The 23,002-nt window shown below is 33.9% G+C and overlaps 1 protein-coding gene across 18 annotated transcripts in view; it reads left to right on the top strand.

The window, feature by feature from the left end:
* Positions 1-23,002, top strand: part of Sh3glb1 (SH3 domain containing GRB2 like, endophilin B1) — a 43,171-nt gene that overhangs the window by 2,843 nt on the left and 17,326 nt on the right. For 10 of the 18 annotated variants that reach the window (XR_016535921.1, XR_016535922.1, XM_090334479.1 and 7 more), the window contains exons 2-6: positions 6,704-6,845; positions 10,999-11,127; positions 13,969-14,102; positions 16,702-16,794; positions 21,478-21,561. Coding sequence is in view for 16 of the 18 variants with exons in the window: in XM_090334479.1 (XP_090190605.1) it covers positions 6,704-6,845; positions 10,999-11,127; positions 13,969-14,102; positions 16,702-16,794; positions 21,478-21,561 (582 nt within the window). In the remaining 2 variants the exon portion in view is untranslated. The remainder of the gene's footprint in view (positions 1-6,703; positions 6,846-10,998; positions 11,128-13,968; positions 14,103-16,701; positions 16,795-21,477; positions 21,562-23,002) is intronic. The other 8 variants (XM_090334490.1, XM_090334493.1, XM_090334492.1 and 5 more) reach the window with 2 other exon arrangements.

Here is a 23,002-nt window from a genome sequence, read left to right as displayed (position 1 = left end):
AATAGAATGTGAAATTTGAAAAGCTGTGTTAACTTTCCTTAAAAGACTGCTTTCTCATTTCATTATTTTGTCAATAACTAAGTTGCTACCCTTAAGATGGTATCATTATGCTGCCAAAGTAAAAAATTTCAGAGCTATGCCAGTTACTATGTAAGTGTAGAAAACTGTCAAGTGAGAGTCTAAGCTTTCTTTCCTGAATAATTTCCATTTAATTCATATTGTACTTTTAAAAGAATCCTGTGCTAAGCCACCTACTGTACTTTGCTTTTTCCTTTTTTTTTTTTTTTTCCATTTTGCTTTGGAAATTTTAAGTTTAAACTTCCACAACAGGCACTGGTGGCTCGTGCCTATAATCCTAGTTACTCAAGAGGCTGAGGTACAAGAAGCCAACCCAGGCTAAGAGGTCCTTGAGATGCTTATCTCCAATTAACCAGCAGAAAGCAGGAAGTGGAGCTGTAGCTGAAGTGGTAGGAGCACAAAAAGCTCAGGGACAGCACACAGGCCCTAAGTTTAGGCATAAAGAGCAGCACACACACATACACACACTCACCCTTCAGACCTAAAGAGCAGCACACATACACACACACACACACACACACACCCTGAACTGTTTTGTTTTAAAAACTATCAGCTCAAAAGTATATGAGTTATCACTACTGTGTATTGTCTAAAATGAGTAAACCTTGATATTTAAAAAATATTAAGGTAGAATAAGTAAGTTCAAATATTGAATTTAGTCTATTTGTATACTTGTTGCTTTAAAAAACAAGAAGCAATGAAATGAAAATCATTAGGTAATTTATCCCTTGTTTAGTTTACTGGTTTTTTAATAGCTGTTTGTTAGTTCTTAGACTTAATCTTTTTAGTCTAAGTTCCTTAATTGAGCTTTAAATAATCAAGTTGTAAACTTGTTTTTACATAGTAAGGACTATTCTTACTGTACCATTTCTTTCTATTTCCAAAATGCCTGGTACTTGTCTAAATATGGGCTTCTGAAAAACTCTTCTTGAATGCCATTCATCCCTCTCTGGTTAGTTTTTTTCCTTCAAAACAACAGCTTCAAATGCAACTATGAAAGTTTCCGAAAACATATGAATTTGATGTGAAATCACTTGACATTTTTAAATTTTCTATGTTCATGTGACATTTGTCTTATAATGAAGTGTTATATAAAATCCTTTGGAGCTCTCAAATTCTGTGACTATAGTTTTACATCTTTCATAAGATATATCCTAAGGAATCAACTCTTGTTATTTTCCGCTCCTCTTTTAATATCAGGCATGGTTTATCCTAATTTTTGTACCATTTTAGCCAAGGAAGTTAGAGGAGTTTACTCTTAGGGCAACCGGAATTTAACAAGTTAAATTTAGCATGTTAAAAGAAAATGGGTCCTTTTCATTTCAGCACACATTTACTGGGTACCTTTAAATATTTGGCACTGAAAGGGTAAGACCAGGTTCATAATTTAGCACCAAACTTGTCATAGTTTAATATTTTATTTTTTGTATATCTACCTTTTGAATTACGGTTGTCATTTCATCTGATAACTTTTAAGTAAATAATTGAATAAGGAGTGCATTTTTAATTGACACTTGATATTTCCCAGCTTTAAAATAAGGGAACACATACTTTCCAAACTCTTTTTCAAACTAAAATACTTAGATAAGGAGCTCATTTTTAAATTTTTGTAAGATTTCTTTTAATTACCACAGTTATTCTATGAATTTTATGAATGTCAGCTCTTTTCTTGGGGAGTAGGTCTTAAAAACATAGTTAAGATTGGTCTTAGTCTTCACATTCTTTCACCAAGCATAATGGAGTGTCTTACCCAGAGATGTAAAGATAATACCATGATTAGCTCCTGCTGTATCCTATTTGGAGTTTCAGTTTCCATAACTTTCTTCTGTTGTTCTTAAATCCTGTTTCCTTTTTAGAATTTAAACTGATAAGGTCACTATATCTTTCAATTTTAATGAAACATACCACATTTACAATCTCTGCATTTTCTTATAATAGCCCTACATGTTTACTGTTACTTTAAACTTTTCACATCCTTTGATGGCATCAACCTTTTAATTTAGTAAACTACTAGATAGAAGATAGTTTGTTAGCTGATGCTAAAATTTATGCCAAAGTACTGCTTCACTTATACAACAGAAGTTAAAAAGTTGTTTTCAACTCATCATAATTCATGAAAATATTTTTAAGTGATTACAAAAGTCACAAATGGTTTTAAACTATTTTTTTCCTTATTCATTCACTCCTTATGCTATTTGAAATGATGAAACAGTAGGTCTATTACTTAAATTTAATTTGAAGACAGATTTCATAGTAGAACTTCAACACAACTGACTTTCTTAATTTTAATGTTTAAATAGTTGTTAGTAGTAAAATAGTTGCCATTTTACAAAGCAGTTTGTGAATACAATGTATCAGTGTCACCCCTTTTAACATTCTCAGCTACCCCACCACCCCTGAACCACCCTTTCCCTTTTCTCCAACTAATGTTTTTGAAGCAAAACTCTTTTACAGTGAAGAGACAGTAATAACAATCAAGCCTGAAAGTGCCCAAGAGGAAAGTAATGCCAACTGCACTAAAATAAGTAATGCACATTTAAATAATTAGAAGCCTAAAACATAGTTTTAAGTCATGACTATGTGTAAATTTATCTGGGGAATCTTCAACCCATATGTAGGTTATGTCCTAGTCATATGAAATTAGAATTTGGGGATTTATTGCTCAACATTGCTTTTGAAACTCCCCTCCCTCAGGTAATGCTAAAGAGCAGCCCACATTGAGAAACAGTCCACATTAGTAAATTAATATACTCAGAGTTTGTTACTGATTTCTTCAAAGAAGTTTAGATTATTTTTAGACTTTTACTAGCCAATGAATTGGTAGTCACAGTGTACATTAAATAGATGTCTTTTATCACACAGCTTTCTTTTAAAAAACATTTTCCACCTTTTCTTCTTTCTTATAAAAGTATGAATCTAGTCTCTTTTTTTTTGTAGGCTATTTGCCTATTTTGTTTAGAAAGAAAAAAAAAGAAAAAATATTGCTGTGTCTGGCATAAGACAGCTACAATCCTTTTCTTAAAGAAATATTTAGTTGGGGGGGGCGGGAGTTTGGCCTAGTGGTAGAGTGCTTGCCTAGCATGCACGAAGACTTGGGTTCAATTCCTCGGTACCCCACATACATAGCAAAAAGCCGGAAGTGGTGCTGAGGCTCAAGTGGTAGAGCTCTAGCCTTGAGAAAACCCAAGGACAGTGCTCAAGCCCTGAGCCCAAGCCCAGGACTGGAAAAAAAAAAATATTTAGTTGGAAGAGGGTAGCGGGGAAGGAAAGTGGGAGAAATGCATGGGAAGGGGTAACAATGTTCAAGAAGTAATGTACCTACTACCCGATGAATGTAATTGTAAACCCTCTGTACATCACCCCAATAATAAAATAAAAATTAAAAAAAATTTAGGAAAAATATAAAGAGAAGAGAGAATTAAACTTTGTGTTTTCATATTATTTTACTATGCTACAAGTGAAGTAGTATGAAAAGATTATGAATCTGAATATTTAGGGAACATAAGCTTTGAATTTCTATAACCTACTTAGGTTCTGACTTTTACTATAAGTTCTTAATAATTTACCACTGTCTCTTTATTAAAATAATCACTTTAAATTAGTTCTGGTCTTTAATAAAGTCTTATTACCAAGTAACTACAAAGTCAGTGGTGATGTGGACTTGAAGATGTTGAAAATGAAAATTTTTTGTTTATTTTTAAACCTTTAATAACAGGAAAGGAATCTTTAAGAAAAAGAAGAGAAATATCACGTCTTCTGTATTCTGGAAAGGGTACTATTATTTATAATTTTATATTTGCCATAAGTAGCATTATTACTCTAGCTAGAACATAAACTCTGTGACAAAATCACATCATAGGCTGATCATCTTGTAATAGAATAATTCCTTAAATATTTTTATTATTTAAAAATTATTATTGTACAAAGAGGTTACAGTTCCATACAGTTTTGAGTATAATGCATCTTGATCAATCATCATTCTCCTCCACATAATTACTTTTGGTTTTTTTACTCATGGGCTGGGGCCAGTCCCAGAGCTTGTTTTGTTCAAGGATAGTGCTCTACCACTTTAGCCTAACTCTACATCCAGCTTTTTCGTTGGTTAATTGGCGATAAACTCATAGACTTGCCTGCCCAGGCTAACTTCAAAACACAATCCTTAGCCTCTTGTTGTAGCTAGGGTTGCAGGGATGAGTCACCAGTGCCTGCCCATAAATAAATTTTTTTATAAGTAATTAGTTACTTAATAACCTTTTGTAGTTTATACATTCTTTAGAATGTTGTAGATAAAAATGTATGTATTAAGTGTACTTTTTGTTGTTAACACGTAATACAGTTTAAGAACTCATTTAGGTGGCCTTCAATTTGATAATTATTTAGAGTCATTAAAGGCAGGAATGAGCTGGAGGAGATACAAATAAACTCAGGCAAGGAAGCACAAAATGTGTAATAGATAGTGGTAGAAGAAGTAAATACTAATTTCTTTAAATTATCAAGTTTTCAATGTAAAAATAGTATAGTATAAGACTTAATAACTCTAACATGGATAAAATTAAATGTCAGTACTGACCCTTGGGCAGAATGCTTCACTGCTATAAACTCCTATTTATTCAGCACTAAAATTAAAATTCTTACCTGTAAGATTTCCTTGAGTACCTAATGAATGCTTAATAGATGGAATTTTTTTAAACATATTAAGTCCAGGTATTGTTAATTCATAAATAGCCGAGCACTCAGGCCTGCTAAAAACAGGAGATAAAGAGCTGGGCAGAATGGCTCTTTCCTGTTATCCAAACTATTTGAGAGGTAAAGATTGGAGGGTGGAAGTTCAAGGCTACCCTAAACAAAAAATAATATGCCATATTCTATTTTCACCAGTGACTTGGTTTCTATCATCCTAGCTACAGGAGAAGCACAATGGCTGGATATGTCACACCAGGAAGCACAGTAGTAAAAGAATCACAGTCCAGCTCAAGCATAAAGCTAGGCCTTACCTCACAAAATAGCAAGCAATACAAGGTCCCAGGTTAACCTCAGTAATGGGGTAGGAGGTGGAGAATAAACGAAGGAAGATAAGCTGGGCTTGTTGATTTGGGATAGCCCAGAGAAACAGATAGTGAAACTCAGAAAAGAGGAAAGTAGAAAAGATTTTAAGGAATGAAAATGAGAAGTCAAGGTAGCTATAGGTCTGTTAGCTAAAAATGAGTCATGATTGAGCATAGAAAGACTGCCGGATGCCTGTAATAAAGAGAAAAATCATATGTTTTAAAGGAAAATTATACATGATAAACTGCTTGAGTCATTATATGTAGTGTTGAATTAAGTTTCCAGTAAGCGCCATAAAAAAAAAAAATCAACCCTTTTTCCTTTCTACTGGCTATAATACACCTCCACAACTGGGGACCTGACGGCTAGTGCCTGTAATCCTAGCCACTCAGGGGGCTGAGATATGAGAATTGTGGTTCAAAGCCAACCATGTATGCAAGTTGAAACACTGCTCTCTTAACCAGTAAAAAGCCAGTAGTGGAGAACTAATTCAAGTGAAAAAGCACCAGCCTTAAGTGGAAAATGCTAAGCAAGATCTTCCCAGAGTTCAAGCCCTATACCATCACAAAAATTAGAAAATAACCAATAAAAAAAGAATGAATTTCTGGAATATACACTTGATAACAAATAACACTTTTCCAAAACATCTCATATTCTGTCTACTTGAGCATGATTAAAGCATCAAGGCTAGCACTCTACCACTTGAGCCACAGCACCACTTCTGACTTTTTCTGTGTGTGTGATACCAAGGAGTCAAACCCAGGGCTTCATGATTGCTAGCCAAGCATTCTACCATTAGGCCATACTGCTGGCCTCAGGCCTAATTTTTTTAACCATATGGAATGTTAAACTTCACCAGACCCTGAATTTAAGCCCCAGGACTAGCACCAAAAAAAACCCTTAACTTTGTCTGCCAGATGCTTGATAACATACTAGAATAAAGGGAACAGGTTAGAAATGACTAAAATGTGTTTAATATTTTTTTAAAGTTTCATTGTTAAAAGTTAAGATTGAGGGGACATTTTCTCTGATAACAGGACTCTTATTCTAAATGAAAAGGTATTGTCTTGCTTTTATCATAGTTACTAAAATATGTATTCAGTGCCTTCTCAGGTTACAAGCAGTACAGTCAGGATTTGACTTCATATCCATCTGATTGAAGGCTCTTAGTCAGTTTTTGCTATCATACCAACAAACTGGAAGCACAGTTGCTTATTTATGATTATTTGGATTTGAGGAGGGTTTTTTTTGTTTTGTTTTTTGTTTTTTCCCAGTCCTGAGGCTTGAACTCTGGGTCTGGGCACTGTCTCTGAGCTCCTTTTGTTCAAGGCTGGCATTCTACCACTTGAGCCACAGCATACCACTTCTGTGATTTGATTGGAGATGAGAGTCTCTTAAGACTTTCCTGCCTGGCTAGCTTTGAACTTCAGTCTTCAGTTCTCAGCCTCCTGAGTAGATAGGAATACAGGTATAAGTCACTGGTTGCCTGGCTTTGAATTTGATTACTATTGATTGAAATAATTTTTAACATTTGAGCTTTTATATATATGTGTGTGTGTGTGTGTGTTTTATTAAATAGTTTACGGAAGAAAAGCTTGGCCAAGCAGAGAAGACAGAATTGGATGCTCACTTAGAAAACCTTCTTAGCAAAGCTGAATGTACCAAAATATGGACAGAAAAAATAATGAAACAAACAGAAGTACTATTGCAGCCAAATCCAAGTAAGAAATTTTTTACTTTTAATCTATCTTTATTAAAATATTGCTAGTAGGTCTTCTTAATGTTACAAAGAAAATTTTTGTGGCTTTAGGGTCTTTGCTGAGTGTGCATGTGTGTTTGGATAAAGATTAAATGATAAACACTTTTCTTTATTTAGCTGCTAAGAAATTTACAAATAGCATTATTCAAACCTTTGCTGAATCCAAAATTTGTTATATTTTGTATTTTTTATATTTTATATTTTCACATAAATTATTCTGCTTGATTTTTAGATATCTATGAAGTTTTACCAATTATCCAATTAGATAACAATAATTACTTGTTGAATGAAATCTCCCAGTTAGCCTCTTAACCAACGTAGCATAGCTACTTAAAAGTGGAACATGACTAAAATCAAAAAGTACTGATGCCCTTTTTGCTATAAACTTTAAGTATCAAAACTGAATGACAGGCAGGGCATGTCATTCTAGCTATTCAAGAGGCTGAGATAGGAGGATCATAGTTCAAAGCCAGCCTGGGTACTAAAATCTGTGTGACACTTATCTCCAGTTAGTTAACCACCAGAGTGTGGTGCTATGGCTCAAGATATAGGGTGTAGCCTTGAGCTGAAGAGCTCAGGGACAGTGCCCAGGCCCAAAGTTCAAACCCCACAATGGACTGAAAACACACACACACACACACACACACACACACACACACACACACTCTCTCTCTCTCTCTCTCTCTCTCTCTCTCTCTCTCTCTCTCTCTCTCTCTCTCTCTCCCCTCTCCCCTCTCCCCTCTCCCCTCTCCCCTCTCCCCTCTCCCCTCTCCCCTCTCCCCTCTCCCCTCTCCCCTCTCCTCTCCCCCCCCCCATGGGTCCTAAATGACCAGGTTAAAAAATGCTAGTAATACTAGCAAATTTCTGACATTTGAATTATAATTTTCTTTATAAGCAAGCCTTTTGACCCTTAAGTGAAGATTATTGTCTTTGGCATCATATAATATTTCTTATTCATTTAAGGCCATCTAAATTACATACTAGAACCCATTTTAAAAAGTAGCAGACATTTTCCCTCTTGTTCATTCATTATTCTTTGCAGAGATTCCCCATAGGAAACATGTGTGTCCCCACACTTGTTTTTCCGAAGGGCAAATAAACTTTTACATGATGAGTTAGTAAGAAATATAATTATCCCCTGCCCCCATTCGTCTGTCTCCATTAATGTAAAGTAATAGTAACAAGTTTTTGCTTCTTCTGTGTAAAGTTACATTGATTTTTAAGTGAACAGTCACATTTTCATTGACCTATAAGTCTTGGTATTTCTTTTGTTTTTATGCTAGTTCTGGGGCTTGAACTCAGTGCCTGTACTCACTTGGCTTTTTTGCTCAGAACTGATCTTCTGCCTCAGGAGCCACATCCACCTCTTTAACCTTGTTATTGTTACTGTTAGATTTTTTTTTGATAAGCTACATTCTTTCCAAAAGTTGAATACATATGTGTATTCAATTAAAGCAGAATTTCATTCTTATGATTTTATGATCTATTGAATGACCTTTTAAAATTAATCAGTTATTTATTAATAAGCCAAACATCTGATTGACTGAATCATCAGATCAGCATAAGATTGGTCTTTAAAATTTTTAAAGATGAGGGAAAAGCCAAAAAAAAATTCATGAACATTTCCTAAATGCTTGTTTTGAAATTAAGATACTCTTTGACTTTAGCTATTATAAGCCTTTCAAATTTTGCTTTTTAATTTTTGTATAAGAATCTTCTATAAAGGACATATTATTCCAACCTTCTATGGATTTATGATTCTAAGGAAACCACCTGAAAGGATAACCACAAATACTCAGGATGTAAAGTTTAGTACTGTACTATGAATGCTGGATTCATTTTTCCCCATGATACCACCCAACTTCTGCTAAAGACATACCACCTTTCAGCCAATCGATGATTTTCCCTTATCACTTAAATTAAGCATATTAACAAAATGTGTTTTTGGAGTACCCTTAAGGGTAGGGAAACAGCAGAACATTCATACTTTAGACACAACTGACAATAAGGAAGGATTGACCGAGAGTTTCTCTACATTAAAAGCTATATAATATATGCACAAATCGGTGGTTTTTAACTTTTCATCTGCTTTTTTTTTTTTTGGCCAATCCTGGGGCTTGAACTCAAAGCTAGAGCTGTTGGCGCCGGGAGTTTGCCTACTGGTAGGGTGCTTGCCTAGCATGCACAAAGACCCAGGTTCAATTTTCTATGTACCACGTAAGTAGAAGAAAGCTGGAAGTGGTGCTGTGGCTCAAGAGGTAGAGCTCTAGCCTTGAGAAAACCCAAGGACAATGCTCAGGCTCTGAGTTTAAGCCTCAGGACTAGCAAAATAGCTAGCTAGCTAGCTATCCAGATAGATAGATAGATAGATAGATAGATAGATAGATAGATAGATAGATAGATAGATAGATAGATATCTACCACTGTAGCCACAGCAGCACTTCTAGCTTTTTCTATGTATGTGGTACCAAGGAATTGAAGAACCCACGTCTTCGTGCATGCTAGGCAAGAACGCTACCACTAGGCTAAAGTTAAACTCTAGGCCTCATTTTTTTTTTGTTTTTTGTTTTGACCATGGTCAGACTTCATGTAATATAAAAAAGGCAGGCTTATTATATTATGTATATTTCATATTATCCCTTTTATATACTACAACCTTTTATTAACTTCTGGAGAATTTGTTGCTAATTCAACACACTTAAAATTTCAGCACACTGTGAAAATTATGACTACGTAAGAATCTGTATACAGTATAATACTTACAAGGAACCTATTTGATTTTGCTGAATTTTGGATTATAATTTTATGTTATATTTACTTTTGTTTCTGAAACTTTCATCTATTTAATCTTCAAGTACTTTGCTGTTCGCAATGTAAATGCGAATTTCTTGGGTCTTAAATATCACCCTAACCAAGCATTATTAGGTTTTTCTAGTTTGAATTTTTTTTCCTTCCCCATTTGTTGTAATGTCTGTTACTCCTTTTATCGTTTGTCTTATATTTTAAACATGTTTATTTATTTTATTTATTTTTTTTTGCCAGTCCTGGGCTTGAGCTTAGGGCCTGAGCACTATCCTTGGGTTTTTTCAAGGCTAGAGCTCTACCACTTGAGCCACAGCACCACTTCTGGTTTTTACCTTGTGTGTGGTACCAAGGAGTCAAACCCAGATCTTCATGCATGCTAGACAAGCACTCTACCACTAGGCCAAACTCCTGGCCCTAAACATTTTTTTTTTAATTAAAGAATTTATTAACATTGATTTTTACATCATATTCAAATGACATATTTAACAAACAAGTAATCAAGAAGGGAATCTCTATATACAATCACTGGCACTTAGATTTTAGAACATAATTAAAATTAGGCTGAGGGTTTATATGTCATAGATACATTTTAATCTATGTAATAAAACATTATGTCTATAGAGTCATAAATTTTTAGGCCTATGTAGTTGCATTTTTATTTCCAATGCCATGTCCATAGCATTGGGTACGCAAATAATGAGTCTTTACACTTATACTATGTGGATCTAATAGCCATATATTAAGGATACCATACACGCCTTTTCCTTAAACATTTTTAACGATTAAATTGTTTTAAATGAATGTATATTCAGGGTTAATACCTGGAAACCTATGTACTTTAAGCATAACTAAATCTAAGGGTTTGTACTTCTGAGATTATTCTAAGACTAGATTGTTCCAGTTCTTAAGCTTCTACATTTATATTTAGACCTGGCAAGAGAGAGTGAGTGCATGATCATACTAAGGGTGTCAAATATGAGTCTTTGATTCTTTTAGATAAGTATATTTACTAGCTTAAAAAATTGAAATTTGTAATTATATTTACAATTTAAAATGCAGCCGCAATGGCTTCAAAATATGTTTCTTAGATCTATAAATTATATATTATTTAAGGGGGTAAGTTGCTGGTAGAAGAATAAAATAATTACTTAAATTGTTTTTTCAGTCAGGCTGTTGCTTTTATAGCTCAGGCTAGCCTTGAACTACAGTTCTCCTGCCTTTGCCTCTCAGGTGCTAGGATTACAAGGATACCTACCATACCCGACTACTTGCTCTTTTGGAACTATTAATAATTTTAACCTTTCTCCTAGATGCCAGGATAGAAGAATTTGTTTATGAAAAACTGGATAGAAAAGCACCAAGTCGTGTAAACAACCCAGAACTTTTGGGACAATATATGATCGATGCAGGAACTGAGTTTGGCCCAGGAACAGCTTATGGTAAGCAAAGGACAAAAGGTTCTGATAAATACCTTACATTTAGATTTTTTAATCTGTTACTTACATTCTTATCAATCTCCCAGCAACTCTATTTTCATACTTCTTGTGTTATATTTCAGTTATTTATATATGTATCCTCTTTTTTTTCTTTTTAGTGCTTTCTTCTTTTTTTTTTTTAAGATCCTCAGAGCTCAGCCCCCTAAGTAGCTAGGATTATAGGTGTGAGTCACCATGCCCAGCATTTTTTGTGCTTTCTTGTATGAGTTTTTCTTTTCTGTTAAAGCACTTTACACATGGTAAATGTTGGCTGTTTTTTTTTTTTTTACATTTTGTTTAATAATCACTACCCCTAAATTATTAACTTTAGATAATAATTCCATGTTTGGATTTATATTTCATTTCAATTTTTTTCTGTATACGTTTTATATTTTTGTTTTTCAGTCAAGCTAGCTTTGCTAGTTGCCGTACTTTCAAATATGCAGCTCTCAAGTTGATGTTTTACAGCTTTATTATCACTCATAGCTACTTTCATAACAATATATGACTTTCTGATGTATATAGCTAATAATTTTCTTTAAGACTATGTTAAAAATTGTTCCTTTTGAACACTACTATACTGTTGGTGGGAGTGTAAACTCATTCAACCACCTGGAAAGCAGTATGGCGATTCCTCAAAAGACTAATTAAGCATAGGGCTCCTCTGTGACCCAGCAATCCCACTCCTTGGCATTTACCCACATGTCCAGAAACAAGGGCATACAAAACTTACTAGCACAACAATGTTCATTACAACATTATTTACTATAGCTAAGTTAATGGAACCAATCTAGATGCCCCTTCAGTAGATGAATGAGTCAAGAAGATGTGGTACTTATAAACAATGGAATTCTATGCTGCCATCAGAAAGAATGACATCGCCCCATTCGTAAAGAAATGGAAAGATTTGGAAAAAATCATATTAAGTGAAATAAGCCAGACCCAAAAGAATGTAGGCTGCATGGTTTCCCTTATTTGTAATAATTAGTACACATCTAGGACTCTCCTAGCAGAGGATCACAATAGCTCAAAAGCTATGTACATATGGTCATATAGGATGAGACTGTACAAAATGATCAAATGATTTCTAGGATATGGAAAGGAGGTTTATCTTTGTGATTGTTGTTCTCAATATACTATATGCAGTTATTTCTTTTCTCTGTTTTCTCCCTTATGGTTAATCTCATGTAGTTACTGTATCTGACTTTGCTACCTGGTGTGTTGTATATATGTTTATTTGAAATAGGGAAGGGAAGGGGGGAAAACATGATGATTGGAAGGGAGTAGGGGGAAGGAAAGGGGGACAAAAACATGAGAAGGGGTATCAGTGTGTGAGAAGTAATGCACCTACTACCTGGCAAATGTAACTGTAACCACTCTATACATTACCCCTACAATTAAAAAAAAAAAAGTTATTCCTTTTTGACTATGAACTGATAGAGGCATTTAGTGAATTTCTGCAGATTTGGTTTATGAAATAGCTCTTAAATTCTTGAATTACATTGCCGTCAAGTTTTAGTAGTTACTGGTCCATTGAATGACTTTCTTAGATGTACAGCATTAGGATACTTACAGTGTGTTCTTCAAATTTTAATCCTTTCAAATGTCTGAAAATACTTAAAACTTGAAATTATCTCTGGAATTAACCCTCAGAAAAATATTTTAAACATGTTTTATTAAGCTTTTTTGTTCTCTTCTTAAAGTTATATGAAGGAGATTCAGCTCTCTTCATCTACCAAGCTAATAGCCTATTAGAATATAAACACATTAGAAAAACTTTTATAGCCGGCCATTCAGGAGGCTGAGATCTGAGGATCAAGGTTTGAAGCCAGGCCAGGAAGAAAGATGTGTGAGACTCTTATCTCCAATAAACTACTCAGAAAAGGCTGTAAGTGGTGCTCAAGTGGTAAAGTGCTAGACTTGAGCCCAAGACGCTCACTGGCACGAAATGAAAAAAGGTTTTATATTTTCTCCCTTTTTAAACTTGCTTAATCTGTATGAACCTCTAGAAGTTCTGGGAAATATATTTTGATGCTTAGCCTGGGCTTTGAGAACCTATTAGTAGTAAAAGTAAAATGAATATCCCAGGCATAGGGCTAAGCACTACTTTGATGGTCATAAGTCCTGAAATTGTTGGCAGTTTTTTGAGACAGAAATCAGGCAGGTGGCCCAGTCTGACCTTGAATGCAAGATTCTTTTGTGTCAGCCTACTCAGTGCTGGGAGTACAAGTTATCTTTTTTTTTTTTTTTTAACATGGATTCTGTTGTTTCCATTCATTTCTGGTAGTTAGAGATTACTTATAGACTTTTCATGCCTGTTCTGGCTTTGAACTTTGATCCTCAGATCTTAGCCTCCTGCATAGCTAGGATTACAGGTAAGAGTTACAGGCACCCAGCTTCTGCTCTGTTTTTTAACTCTACTTTGCAGCAACTATGCTATAATCTATTTAAATATTAGGTAAAGATTATATAAAACACATTTTCTTAAAATACACAAAAATCTACCATTGAACATTATTTACTAGCCCAAGTTTATATTTTTCTGAGTATAACTACTCTAATTGAGCTATAACTAAAAATTATTATTTTATATCTGTTCTCTTTAAAGTCATTGATAGAATTTGTGCAACTAATATGATATGGAATTTGTCTTTCTCATTTAGATGTTTTTCTTATATTTACTTTTAAATAAATTTCTCATTACTGACAAAAGGCACAAATAACTTTTAAGCATAACTAAGAGGTGAAATACCTTTCTACAATTTTTAACTTTCTAACTAATCACTAATTTTTTTTTCTTTGCAGGTAATGCCCTTATTAAATGTGGAGAAACACAAAAACGAATTGGAACAGCTGACAGAGAGCTAATTCAAACATCAGCCTTAAATTTTCTCACCCCTTTAAGAAACTTCATAGAAGGAGATTACAAAACAATTGCAGTGAGTTGGAAAATGTTCCTTGTCTTTTTTTCTTTAGTAATTTAGATATGTGCTTAATTTTTAATGAATAATTTCCTTTTTAATGACTGCATATGTAACTGAACACTTAAGTATTTTTTTTTTTTTTTTTTTGCCAGTCCTGGGTTTGAGTTCAGGGTCTGAGCACTATCCTTGGACTTTCTCAAGGCTAGAGCTCTACCACTTGAGCCACAGCACCACTTCCAGCCTTTTCTGTGTATGTGATAACAAGGAATCGAACTCGGGTCTTCATGCATTCTAGGCAAGCACTCTACCACTAGGCCAGACTCCTCACCCCAACACTTAAGTATTCTAAGTAGGTATACTCTCCAAAACACAAAGCTAAACTAAAACAATGGACTATTAATACCATTAACGGTTATAAAGATATCTTTACATTCATTCTCACTTATTACCAACACTAAAGTTTGTATTCAAGTTCATGGATTATTTGGGAAAATAGAGTATAGAAAATAATGAATTATGTATTTATTTAAGCCCAAGCCATAAACCTAACTATTGGAATGTATATTTCTGCTACTATACTTTATGTCCACATGTATCCTAGAAGTTTTTTTTCATAGTGTTGTTTTTATTTCCAAAGTATAAACATTATCACCATTTTTTACAAAACCTAATCTGTTAATGTTTATTTTTAGCTTAATTTGTTCTGTTTATAATGAAGATCTTGGTAGATTTTTTTTCCTAAGATTTTTGTTGTTCTTTGTTGTAAATAGAACTTTTGACTTAATTTTCATATTTCTTTTTTGGAGGTGGAGGAAGGTCATAATTTATGTTGAATATTTATTTCGAGTTAATACTGGATAATTTGTGTATGTTTATATGGCTTGAGTGTTGTGACTAGAATGTCAGGTGCCCATTCGTATTACCAGAGACATCATTGTATGTATTCAAAAAGAAGAATGAGAAGAAAAACTGACATTGTTAAATTAGAATATAGTTACTACTAAGCTGGACATGGTGGCTCAAGCCGGTAATCCTAGCTACTCAAGAGGCTGAAATCTGAGAATGCAGATTTAAAGCCAGCCCCGTACACAAAGGACCTGAGAATCTTATCTCCAATTAACCTCTAGAAAACAGGAAATGGGGCTTGGCTCAAGGGAGGGCATTTAGCCTTGAGCTGAAGAGCTCAGGGACAGCCCCATGACCCACAAAAAATACATACATACATACATACATACATACATACATACATACATACATACATACTACTTTATATCTTCACAAAAGATTTCTGCTAATTTCACAAAGTAATTTATTATACAAAAGGATGTTAGTGAGGTTTGAAAGGAGAAAACCAACTATTCTTATATGTTGTATGTTGCCATAATTATGCAGCCCCATATTTGAACAATTACATTTATGTAGATGCAGTATTAAAATCGTGTTATGTATACAGTTAATCCTTAATGAAATCAGTCAACTCACCAAGATCCTATTTTTCCTAAATAAGATAGGTATTTCTGAAATTTATATATTATTACAAAATACAGAAACTTTTCATCAGTGTATTTGCCATGAATTTGTTTCTGTGTAAAATATTTGACGTGACAGAAGAACTACCATCTGAAATATGATTTAAAAGATACCAGAAGCATAAAATTTAATGTATGGAATCTAACCATAAAATGGGCAGTTATAACCAATTTTACTATATTTTACTAATAATTATTTGTTCTTTTTGGGGGGGTTGGGGGGAGGTTTCCAGTCCTGGAGCTTCCCAGAGCCTGGCTGCTGTTCCTGAGGTTCTGTTTTTGGTTTTGCTTAAGTCTAATGTACTATGCACTTGAGCCATGGTTCCAGTTCTAGCTTTTTGGTAGTTAATTGGAGATAAGAGTCTCACAGATATTTCCACCTGGGTTGACTTTGAACTGCAATCCTCTGATCTCAGCCTTCAGAGTAGCTAAGATTAAAAATGTGAGCCACTGCTTATTATTCATTATTTATGTTTGAAATTCTGTTTTAGAGCAGTTACATTACATTCACTGCTATGATGCATGAAGAACAATCTTCCCAGTCCATGAAGTAGATCACATAGGACATCAAGAAACCTTGCCCTGGGTTTATTTTTCCTTCACCCTAAGTACTTCGTGGATAAACTGTAAAAATGTAAAGGTTTCTGGATTTGGCCACCACTCACATTGCAGATCAAATGAGTCTTTGTTGTGGTAACTGTGTTGCATTATCATTTGTTTAGTAGCATCCTCAACTCTACTCAGCAGCCACTAATAACATCCTCTAATTTTAGCAACCAAAAAAATTTTGCCATGTGTTCTCTATAGGCAAGAAAACAAACTAGCAAAATATTAAAGCTAATATTCCTTTGCTTTTTCCTCAGATATATGTAGAATGTCTAAAATGTCTATCATTTTAAAATGAAAAATCCTAAAAGAGAGGGCAAGAAAAGGAAAATTGTCTGTATAGTTACTGTATAAAAAATTTTGTAGTCATAAATCCTTTTATCAGATGGTACATGTACTTAAAGGAGTAACTGAAATTTGTGTATTCTTACTATTTTAGTTATAAAGGCTAAGCTTTTTTTCTTTTCTATAATTTATAGAAAGAAAGAAAACTATTACAAAATAAGAGACTGGATCTGGATGCTGCGAAAACCAGACTAAAAAAGGCAAAAACTGCAGAAACTAAAAGTTCAGTAAGTAGCGTTTTTTTTTTTTTAATGAAAGTTTAGATTACTAACTTTTCAATTTGTGCAATATTTTTTGCCAATATGTAAGTCACAGACTGTCAGTTCAAAAAGAATATTCTTTTAGAGTCTTAGTTTTAGTTTAAGCAAAATTATCAGAACTAAATTCATTCAAGTCAGTACAAAGTAGTCCTCTGAAGAGGAAAAATCAACTGTTGCCTGAAAACTGTACCTTCTAAGGGTGAAGCATGAAATAAATATCGTCAGTAGTGAATTTAACATGAGAAAGTATCAAGTTTAAAAACACATATATATAGCTTAAAAAGTTAAATAAATTTACTTTCCGTATTTGACTCAAGGCATTTCAGGGGTTATTACCAAGAATAGTTCCAAAAGGATTCAAAAAGTGGCAACCTAGACTCCCAAGTAGCTATATTGAAGGGAAAGAAGCCCATTTGGATAAATTAAGTTCTGAATTCAACCTCAGATTTGTTTTTCAAACTATGGTAAATAAAAGGATTCATTGATTTTACATATAGCTTTTTGTAATCCAGTTTTGAGGCTTGAACTCTGGGCCTGTTGAGCTTGTTTTATTCAAGGCTAGTGCTCTACCACTTGAGCCATAGTCCTACTTCCAAGATTTCAGGTAAATTATTGAGATAAGACTCTCATGGATTTTTTTTTCCCCAGCTGGCATCAAAACCATGCTCCTCACACCCCACCCTCCTGAAGTTGTTAGGATTTTCAGGCATAAGCTGCTAGTGCCCAGTTTTGTAAGGTCTTACAAGCTTTTTAGGTTATCTAATTACTATTTGTATTTTCAGTCCAAAGTTGAAAAAGTTTATTCAGAGTTAAACTAGAATAGTTTTTACTGTAACAAATCCAGTTTGTTACGAATTCTTAATTTGCAAAGGCTTATATTTTTGTTGAGAAGAGAAATTCTAGCCTCATTTCTAACTCCATACTGCTATCAGGATCATTCCCTTGGTGAATACATTAATATAATGCTGATAGAAGTCAGTTTTTTAAATTTGATTGAGATAATATAGCATGAAATAAAAGTTGGTAACTAGGTGTTATAGTGAGACATGATACTACCCCAGTACATAAGCAAAATATGCTTTCCCCCACACTTTTTTTTTTCCCCTTGCCAGTCCTAGGACTTAAACTCAGGGCTTGGGCACTAGCTTGAGCTTTCTCAATGCTAGCACTCTACCACATGAGCCACAGTACCACTTCTGGCTTTTTCTGTGTATGTGGTACCAAGGAATCAAATCCAGGGCTTTGTGCATGCTAGGCAAGCACTCTACTAGTAGGCCATGCTTCCAGGCTTCCCTTCCCCTCTCCCCTTTTTTTTTTTTGCCAGTCCTGCCGCTTGAACTCAGGGCCTGGTCTTTGTCCCTAAGATTCTTTGTGCTCAAGGGTAACACTGCCGCTTGAACCATAGTATTACTTCTGGCTCCGAGTACTTTATTGGAGATATGAGTCTCATGGACTTTTCTACTCAAGTTGGCTGTGAACTGAGATCCTCAGATTCTAGCCTTCCTAAGTACATAGGATTACAAGTGTGAGCCACCAGCACCCAGCTAAAATGTGCTTTTTCTATTGGATTTGCCTTTTGGAAACTTTTGTACTAATTACTGCTGGAGAAGAGCTATCTCTGATATTTCAAATTCAATTTTGTTTTTACCTCAAAACTTACTGTCACATATCCACAGTGATGAGTTGTAGAATTAAATTTTGATACAGTAGTGCTGACAAATATCTCAGGTAATAAGTTGCTTACCTAATTTGCTCAGTGCCCTGGGTTTTATTTTTTTTTAGATACTGTAAACAGCAAAAGACCCTACAATTTATTATTTTACTAGTTTTTAGTTGTTAAGAATGAACTTATAAACACATTGGTTTTTAAGATACTAATTTTATAATCAGGAGAAAGTTAACCATTATGTAGAAATGAATGTTGGAACTAGAACAAAACCTTAAAAAATATCTGTATATGTCCAATGATGATTATTCAATTTAGTATTTTAAAGTTGTATTACAAAAGTTTAACACACATTGTGCGCATTATATAACATAATGATTGTTTGCTTTTTTACCTGGAAACGTGCCAGGAAGTACATAATGACATTTTTACTATTACTTTTTTTTTTTTTTACTTATTTTTAGTATTAAGATTTATAAGAATTAAATATAATGGTAAGCTAGGTGCCAGTGGCTCCTGACTAGAATCCTAGCTACTCAGAAGTATGGGATCTGGAAAATTTCAATTCAAAGCAACTTGGGCATGAAAGTTCACTAGCTTCTGTCTCCAAAAGTAACCAGCAAAAACTAGGCTAGAGATGTGACTCAACTGGTAGAATGCCAGCACAGAAAGCAAGCCAAGGAAGTTCAAGGCCTAAGTTCAAACCCCAGTGCCATAAAAATATAAATACAATATAAAGTAGACAAGTTTGTGGAAATTTGTTTTTAATACATATGGGGAAAATATTGGCAATTTTTCTGTGCTGTGTATTTTAGAGGACAAATTTTTTTTCTGAGGAAATTTTTGTTTAAAATTTAACTTTCAAGGTGGTAGAAGTGACATAATCCAGCCATTTCATTTATGCATAACTTTTCTAGAATTTCATTATTATGTAAAATAAAATTTATAGCCAAATATTAAAGATATTAGTCTAGACAAAAGCTCACTTTTTCTGGTTTTAGTTTTATTCCTCTAGATAATCAACTTATTTCAGACACGGTATCAGTTAAGTATGACTTACTTTGGATAAGAAAAGTTGCCTGTGTTTACTTGAGAAAACATTAAAGAATGTTGTATTTGTTGATTATTTTGTTGTTTCTTCTATATTTCTTTTCTATTTACATAAATAATGCTAATACAGATTGTTCAGACTTTTGTTCTTTTCTTTTTTTGACACATTCCTTGGTTCCTAGGTGGCAACTGAAAAGATTTATCTAACCCCAGACTTTAATTTCTGATTTACTAGTAAGGTTTAAAACTTACACATGTGGCCGGGAGTTTGGCCTAGTGGTTAAAGTGCTTGCCTAGCATGCACAAAGACCCAGGTTTGATTCCTTGGTACCACATACATACAAAAAAGCTGGAAGTGGTGCTGAGGCTCAAGTGGTAGAGCTCTAGCCTTGAGAAAGTCCAAGGACAGTGCTCAGGCCCTGAGCTGAAGCCCAGGACTGGCAAAAAAAAAAAAAAAAAACTTACACATGTAACTAATTTTTTGTAAAACTTTCATTTTAATAGTTTCCTATGATCTCTAGTTTACCTTCTCTACTTTTTTATTGTGAATTTTGTGAAGCCTTCAGAGGTAAAAATGTAAAATTTCCAACATACTTAGTTCACAATTTATTGGATTAGATTAGACATTTTTCTTTTTTGGTAGTTATGGAGTTTGAATTAAGGGCCTTACAATGGGTAGGCACTCTACCTTTTGAGCCTTGCTCCCAGTACTTTATTTTTCTGTAAATTCTTAGCTGCACTCTTACCTAAGTCCTCCTGTATATCTTCACTTAAAAGCAGGCAGTACCATGACTGGCTAATTTATTGTGTATTTCAATGCACCTGACCTGTTTATTTGTGATGAGGTCTCAATTTTTTTTTTCTCCTTCTGCCTGCTGTCTGCCTTTTGAGTAGCTGGGATCACAGGTGTGAGCCACTGCTCCTAATCCTAGATCAAACTCAGACTTTTTAATTATAGACTTATCAGTTTAAAAAAATTCTTATATCTAATTTTGCTGTTTTAGTAAATTGTTTTACTAGTTTGCATATCAAAGAATGGTAATATCAAACACATGTCTCAAAATATTCTAGTTTAACATAAAAATATAATGTTTCACAATGAATAAATAAAAATATAGTTTTAAAAATATTGAGCCCAATAACATTCCTAAGTCTTAGGTCCAGTCTCAAATCTAAGAAACAAAGTAAAAATTACCTTAGGTTGGAGGTATAATGGTGAAATACAATTAAACTTCATTGTACCTACATCTATTTCCCTAATCCTTTTCTTTTCTTATGCTGGTCCTGGAGCTTAACTCAGGGCCTGGGCCCTGTCCCTGAGCTTTTGTATTCAAGGCTAGCACTCTTATCGCTTGAGGCACAGCTCCACTTCTGGCTTTTTGATGATGAACTGAAGATTAGAGTGGATGTTCCTGCTCAGACTGGCTTTGAACCATGATCCTCAGATCTCAGCTTTCTGAATAGCTAGGATTATAGGTGTGGACCACTGGTCAGCCATAACCCAATATCAATCTAGTATCATTAATGAAAAAAAGAAATGCTAGCTGGTTTCAAAGTTTAGTATTTAGAGACTCAGAGCAAAACCTGACTGAGACTGGTTCAGAAAGAACATGGTTGAAGACATCTTAAATTCAAAAAACAGAAATGATTTTTAAAGTAGGAAAGTGTGGGTTAGTAGAAGTTTTTACTTCATTGGTGAGAACTTCAATAACTTTAGCTAGTTGCCAATTTTTAAGTGATAGACCTCAAAATGAGACTAATTGAATAGGCATCACCATATGAAATTTCATGGAATAATAAAGTTGTATTTTTTAAAACATTTTCAATAGTTTTTTAAAGACTTGTTTAGTGTTTGCTTTATTGTGCAGACATAATCTTATTTCACTGTGTTCATTGGTATAATGTGTTCTTTGTCTCTTACCTATGCATTTAAGCAACTAAACTCAGCTCGCCTTGAAGGAGATAACATGGTAAATTTCTTTTACATGCTCAACTTCCTGCATGTAAAATGGCTGAAGGTTTGTTGGCCTACTGTGTTTTCTTCATCTTGAATAAAGTGCCTTCTCTTGTTATTAGCTGTATATAAAACTAAAATAAAGGTGTAAGTCATACACTCACACTATGTCTGGAAAAATGTATTACCTGAAATTTGGGGCATGGAAAAAATATATATATATGTCCTTTTTTTTAGCCAGTTCTGGTGCCTGAACTCCGGGCACTGTCCTTGGACTTTCTCAAGCTGGTACTCTACCACTTGAGCCACAGCTCATTTTTTTGTATGTATGGTGCCAAGGTATGGAACCTAGGGCTTCATGCATGCTAGGCAAGCACTCTACTACTAGGCCACACTCCTGGCCCAAAAAAAGTATATGTTCTAATTGCTCAATATACTGATAATGCCAGATGCAAATTTTAGAATTATAGAGATGAAATGTTTACGGTACGAAGCTGGCACTTCATATTTTATTGACATTAAAAATTAACAAGCTTTACCTTTAAAAAAAAAAAGGAAAGGTACACGAATTGACTTTGATTCATGGTGGCTTCAAAACTCACTATTTACAAACCCAACAAAATTAGTTTCTTCTGCTAATTTTGGCTAACACCAACTCCAAGAGTTTGAATAGTCCAACAGTGGCCACACCCATTCCATATCCTATGCTAACTCACTTTCAGGAGGGTGATAGTCTGGGACAAAATGAAGAATGAAAATTGTTTGTAACATTAAATGTGCATATTGAGTTCACTTTGAGGGAACTTTTGATATTAGAACTTTTAAAATTTTAACACAGTAGGAAATCGCAAAAATTCATTCATTAGCCGGTGTAAATTAAGTCTTCGTATTATAGTTTGATTCCCATTTAGACATGAAATCTGCAGTACAGATAAATTGATAGTTAATTGACTTGTTTTATTTCATTAGCATTGAACTAAAAGCTGAAAAAAATCTCTCTTAAATTCATATTTGATCTTTTCAAAATTTATAATTATTGAAACCCTGTCTAAATTTGGGCTTTTCCTTAGATAGCAAGAGAATGCATTCATTTATTATCATTGTCCTAGCTATAGATAAGTGAAAAGCATGAAAATATTTCAATTATTGCTAATTGAGTATATAAATTACAGGGATTTTTTCCATTTTAGGTAAAAATATCCTAACAATTAGCAATGCTTTGCTTAATGTGATAAATACTGTTTTATATAAGTTATTGTCTACTTATAGTCAGATATATTTAACTCTGGTGATTTTAAATTTATTTTATTTTATAGTCTCTCCAAAATGACTATATCAGCAGCATCTAGTCTCCATATATCCTTACTTTGTTTTTTTATTTCCTAAAATTTTATAATTTATACCTGAAAAAGAAATTTAAAATCATCCCAAACATTTCATTTTTTAGTTGAGAGAATTCATACTAATACAGATTAGATATTTCAAAAATGGGAAAGTTATAATTC

This window comes from Megascapheus bottae, chromosome 6, assembly GCF_031878675.1.
Source record: "Megascapheus bottae isolate mThoBot1 chromosome 6, mThoBot2.hap1, whole genome shotgun sequence".
NCBI classification, from domain to species: domain Eukaryota; kingdom Metazoa; phylum Chordata; class Mammalia; order Rodentia; family Geomyidae; genus Megascapheus; species Megascapheus bottae.
This window is presented reverse-complemented; position numbering and strand designations above follow the sequence as displayed.